This window comes from Antedon bifida, chromosome 8 (genome assembly GCF_963402885.1).
Source record: "Antedon bifida chromosome 8, ecAntBifi1.1, whole genome shotgun sequence".
In the NCBI taxonomy this organism is placed as follows: Eukaryota; Metazoa; Echinodermata; class Crinoidea; order Comatulida; family Antedonidae; genus Antedon; species Antedon bifida.
The window spans coordinates 21,448,759-21,455,020 of NC_136233.1; the positions used below are offsets into that span (position 1 = coordinate 21,448,759).

Here is a 6,262-nt window from a genome sequence, read left to right on the forward strand (position 1 = left end):
CAAGAATGACGCTCTGAAATATACCTCTTTTCAGACAACAATCGAAATAAAAAAAATAAATAAAAAAGACAATAACTACAGACTTAGGGCAAGTCTACAAAGATCTTAGAAAATACTTTGATCTTTGCTGCAGTGTTACGAGTCGCAAAACTATTAATCTTCCAGCAAAGTTGGTAAAGGTATGGAACGCAAAAAGTGCATTTGACACACAGTAGGAGGAATAAATAGACACTTTATTGTACATTTTAAGCATTAAAATACAATTGAGAAGAAATTTAAAACTTGATAGAAAAATAATATTCAGCTGAAAGAATGATCAATTAATTAATTATTAATTGGCCTAATTAAAGTATAATACAAAGAAGTGAGTCATAAGAGAATATAAAATAATTAATGTATTTATTATCCCTAATTATTTACACTGTTAAGGGTTGATTCCCATTTAGATACTACAGAATGACATACATTAGTTTGACCAATCATAAGCAACGTTCGTTCGGAACTGCCGTTTGAGATTGGTCCAATTACTTGAGTACGTGAATTTTTGGTGAAAAAAAAACCATAATATAGACCTACCGCTTTACCATATGATTTTCTCTTGAATAACTAATATTATTATGTAAAAGTGAAAGAATGTTTCGACACAATGACATGACACTTTAGATAGTCCTTTCTGTATATAATATTGTTCATTGTCTATTATTATATACATGCGTACATCAATTTTTAAGAAATTTAAAAAAAAATGCTTTTCTGATCATCCGGCCGCCGGTTATGAAACTCCGCATTAATAACGCGGAACTTTCGTCATTGTAGTAGAAGCTATCATATTTCTGCACAGCAATTAGACCTCCCGTCACGCTTCATTGCTTGCCAGGGCATGGTTTGTCTACACAACATTGGCCCAAGACGACCTAGGCCAAGTTTATGGCTTTCGCTCTCTGCGGGTGAAATCCAATTCTTGCAGGCGAGGATTATATAAGAGGTATTTTGTTATCCAATGAGAACTGTTCTAATATAGACATTCGGTTTGCTCTTAGGATGGTTATGTATTATAGATCTGCTCGCAACCAACAATCACGGTAATCTCTTCTTCGTCGGTCACATTTGCCTAGACAGAAGAAGAGATTACTTTCCTAAATGTACTTAACCTAACCCTCTAAATAATCTCTCTCAACTATTAAAAAACATGCTATTGATAGACCTCGAACCCAGGGTACCACTCGACCAAACATTTCGGTTGGGATAGTCACGTCAATTGACTATGATGGATGGCATGGTTGTTCAGTCTAGTGTGACCGTTTATTCAAATGAGGCAAATGTGACCGAGGAAGAATAACTTACCCAACAATCACTTGCATTTTGAAATTTCAAGTTTTAGATTTAAATTTATACTTTTTGTTAGCCAGATTTGAAATGCTTGTCGATATGTATGGCACGCCTTCAATGTAAAAAAGGGCGTAGTATTTGTAATTTAAATCGCAATTGTCATAAATTCAGATATTTTCCTATTATTCCTGTTTGGAAAATGTTTCATGCAAGTCGAAATGAACATGATGAACACATTCTCCTTTCGAATAGGACGTACAATTCCCCGGCGGGCGAAATTTACGGTGTTCGATATTGTGACATCTCAATAATATCTCTTCTTCTGTGATGGCGCTACTTTTCGTCATGTATTGATTTATAGAATGACGTAATATATAACGATATGCGATATGGTATAAATACATAGCAAGCAAGCTGGGTACCCATTGATCAGTATGTACTTGTGGATCAAGAACAAATGAATTAAACTTTGAACTCGTTGTATTGAGGTCACGGAACGTTATATCATTCCATTCGTTCATTCTTTTGTCTCGCCTCCCAAGTTATTTTTGCATACAGGTTCATTTTGTTTCAAACACGTTGATTCGCTATCCTTTTCGCCATCTGTTAAATAAACTGTGCGCATGTGCAGATCTGCCTGCGTTTGCCGCGTGCTGAAGATTGAACGTGCGCTTGAAAGAAATCCGACTCGGAGTTGGCGGGAACGTTGGCTAGTACAACAAAGGTATTTCTTAAAATAATGCCGATGTCGTTTGCTGATTAAAAACAATGTTACCGGATTTATACAACCGCTTACATAGATCATCATTTCTGAAAATTGTTTAAATCTGATAAACGTGAGGTTTATATAATCATCATCGAAATGCGTTATCATAGAGCGAATAAAATGCGGTAACCAACACATCGCAAACATTACAGTGATGAGGAATAGGACCAGTGACGATCGCTTGCGTCGACGGATCTGATCGTCACGATTCGACGTCTGAATCGGCATCATCTTCACACTTTTAAACAATATACCTATTATCAAACAATAGTGTATTAGAATGATAAACAAGGGAATCGCATAGAGGGCAGCAAACTGGAATAAACCGTACAATCGACCAGATAGTTCTTGTGCAGGAAAATCAAGGCACCTCTCATTGCCTTCACTCGCATTGGTGTAAATAATTAGAGGCAACGTAAAAATGATGGCTACGATCCATATACTAAGCGTTATAACCATAACGTAGCGGGAAACGAAACCGCGTTGCGTTGTTGAAAACGCTTGATACCGTTCAACGCTGAGCCACGTGAGACTCAAAACTGAAACACCCTGGGAAATTAACAACCAGGTTTTAAAACATTTACACAATATATCGGTCCAACTTATAGTCATGCTGTCGAAAATAAATGAAAGTGTATACGTAGGATAGGACACGAGTAGAAGCAAATCACCGACGGCTATATTGCATATCAACATGTTGCGCGTATTGCGCATAGTTTCATTGCGCAGAATTATGTAAATTAGCGTCAGGTTTCCAATCACACCGACTCCTACACATGTCAAGCAAATAGCTGCCCATAGATAAATTTGCCATGACTCTGCCCAATCCGAATCGTCAGTTATATCGCTTTCCAATGTTGTATTGAATGACTGATTCGACATCGCTGCAGTGGTTTTTACTGAAATAAACAGAAAGAGATCATTATATACCTGTATAATATAAATAATATAATATTTGTTTAGAATGAATTACAATTAATGGAGATAGAAATTCATGATTCTAAGAGACTCGAACCTGGAATCTTCTGCTGGATAGGGAGACGTCCTACCGATTGACCACCACTAGGGCTTTGGTATTGTTCAACGATTGAATCTAATCTTTAACACCCTCGGCGTGCGGTGGCATGGAACAACACACTTTTCCACTATGCGAATACGTATGCGTATTTATGATTCGATCTTTTAAATCCCTCTCTACGCATGCGTATAAGCAGACACTTAAAATCGGATTTATATCCCGATTGTACGCACGCGCACAACAGAGACCAGATTCATATACAGTAGGCCTATGACAGAAATTACATCAATACGCCCTCATTTATTACTGATTCAGACGGGATCTCCGAAGAGACACTTTTTGTGTTATATACATATTTCATTTCATATTTCATATATTTCGACCTCAAGTCTACCACTTCATTTTACAATGTTTAGGCCACTTGCCGCTTCATTTTCAAATCCTGGATCTGCCACTGACTACCATATTCTGATTTTTTAGAAAAAACTCTACAGCTCACTATGTCGGTCGGTAAACACTAACTCAATTTGAACACGCGACTGCATCCATGTATAATATGGTCTTTTAAAGAAATTTTCTTCATTTATTAAATAATTTCATAATTCAATAATTGTTATGTCAGAAAAAACACAAAACAGGTAAGAAAATGTTGCAATGATTTTGAAAGTGGTAACAATTTAAAACAAAGGCGCGGCCTACATTGTTTATCACAATAGGACCGGACCATGTTCATTATTATACATTAGTTACTGCAGTAAAACCATTTTTTTACTGAATTGTATGCTTTTGTGTGAATCATTCCAAGGTAGACGTTAATAGGGCACTCACTACAATAAACACTGTTTATTATTAATTATTAACGTTTTTATTTGTACATCATAGTAGAAGGTACAGAAAACAAAGTCCGGAAATATATAGGCAAAGAGAACAATGTAGACCAGTATAAGAACCTTGAATGAATGTAATACACAAATATTGTTCAGCGTTTATCTTTTCCGCCTAATAATACAACTTAGATAATATTGATTGCAAAAGAGTGGTGCGAGCAGATATCTAGACATACAAAATGTACACAAAAAAAAGGAGGAGAAAAACGTAGGCCTTTTTTTTCCTTTTTTTTAACGAAAGACGTAAGCCTACTAATTTGCTCAACGATATACTAAAATGAATAGGCTGTTCAGTCACTAACGAACGACGATTGATAGATATACATTTATCGTAAAAATTACGAGTCTTTTAATTTTTACCAGCAAACAATCACGTATATAAACACTCCACTGGCTTCCAATTAAACAACGATATTTAAATTGATGCTAATTGCATATTATAAATCACTTCATGACAAATAACCACCATATATTTCCCTTCATTATACGTAGAACTTCAACCTGTAAAATATTTCGGCTACTATAGTGTAGTGTTTGTTTCACCTAGTGACCTCAACACCAAAAGTGATCAGCTCCTAAACTTTGGAACTATTACTTCCTATTACTTCATAATGCACCTTCTATTGAAGTTTTCAAACGCAAATTTTAAAAACCAATCTTTTTTGTTCTTTGTAATTTCAATCTGAAGATTATTTCGCTAAAAATGGATGATTAAGGGATGGATCAAGAACATTATCAGAAAAAGACCATTTAAGTGATATCTTATTGCTGTAAGTAAACTTATACTTATTTTTTATTTTTAACCGATCTTAAAAGCAAGTAGGCCTAAACCATGGTGAATCAATGAAATTGAAAAAACTAATAGGTCAGTTTCTTCTTTCTACGCAACAGCAATCCGTGCAATTAATGACGCATGTTTACGTTAAGTTTGTACTTCCACGTAACCTTAAATACCGGACTGGTGTCCGGTGGGGTTTAGTTTTTTACCAACTCCCCGAAACCAGTTCTAGAAATACCGGGATGGTGTCCGGTGGGGGATAGTTTCACCACGTAGTTTAAGTTCTATTTATTTGTTGTTAGCCGAAACCATTCAATTAATTTTAATGTAAATGTTTTTTTATATATTTACAAATGACAATAAATTTACTTACTTACTTAAATAAACCAACTTCATTCAAAGCTAGATATCGATCTCATTTTTTTTCACAAATCTACTTTTTTCCCGATTTATTTTGTATTTAAGACAGGATGATGACCCGCAGTTGACTCCAGTCTTGATGCCCCGGTGTTGATTCCCCGGTGTTGGTGCCTCGGTGTTGATGCCCCGGTATTGATACCCCGGTGTTGATACCCCGGTGTTGATGCCCCGGTGTTGATACTCCGGTGTTGATACCCCGGTGTTGTTGCCCCGGTGTTGATACTCCGGTATTTACACCCCCGTGTTGATACTCCGGTGTTTACACCCCGGTGATTACACCCCGGTGTTGATGCCCCGATTTGGATATAATAACAATAACAATTGACTTCTAATAATAATTCAACTATAAAACTAAAAGAATATTTCAAACTAACCTTGTGATTCGGGTACCTTAAAGTAGCAATTTAAAAGCCATCCTAAACCATCCAACTGTCGTAATAAACAACGAACGTGAATGCGGATAGTATAAACCGCGCTCTAATAAAACCAAAGTATTCGTCGTCCAATCAAATATCGCATTTCCGATCGATCTTATCTTTTATAGGCCGGTTTTGTACGCCTACTTCGATGTTGCTGACTATACTATTTTATTTAACGAGAGTTCAAAACAATACCCTGAGGACACTTCCAACACGCCAACAGCAACCGGGAATCCACAAAATTTTAGGATTCAGCCAAGTAGCCTTTTTTGCAATTAAAATCTCATTACACGGAATCTCTTCGATGTTATACAACACACTTCTCGTAGCAGGCGTGTTGAATATGCGTGTAATAGCCTGTTGTATAAACGCGCCCTATGGCACGCCAGGACGGACATAACTATACGTTAAATCATCAAAACCTTACGGATCATGCACAAGTATTATTTTCTTTGTGAATATTTATCTGTAATGTTAATTTTTATGATACAAACGGAGAGGTTAAAATGTAATTGTAATTTAAACATTTTTTAGAACGATAATAATTACATTTAACCTTTAAAGGTATATACATTAGCCTATAGACCAGTTCGTTACTTTACTCACAAAAATTACTTTGCTCTATAATTACCGTATTTATTGGAA

The 6,262-nt window shown here is 35.9% G+C and overlaps 1 protein-coding gene across 1 annotated transcript; it reads right to left on the reverse strand.

Annotated features, from left to right (window-relative positions):
* Positions 1-223: 223 nt before the first annotated feature.
* Positions 224-5,693, reverse strand: LOC144849466 (gastrin-releasing peptide receptor-like). The gene is made up of 2 exons (XM_078706383.1): positions 5,573-5,693; positions 224-2,994 (listed from the first exon to the last, which is right to left on the reverse strand). The coding sequence occupies exon 2, from the start codon at positions 2,975-2,977 to the stop codon at positions 1,847-1,849; it is 1,131 nt and encodes a 376-aa protein (XP_078562509.1). The 5' UTR covers positions 2,978-2,994; positions 5,573-5,693; the 3' UTR covers positions 224-1,846.
* Positions 5,694-6,262: the final 569 nt, after the last annotated feature.

Coding starts and splice junctions, on each gene's coding strand:
- LOC144849466 (XM_078706383.1), bottom strand. CDS start 2,977: ATGTCGAATCAGTCATTCAATACAACATTGGAAAGCGATATAACTGAC.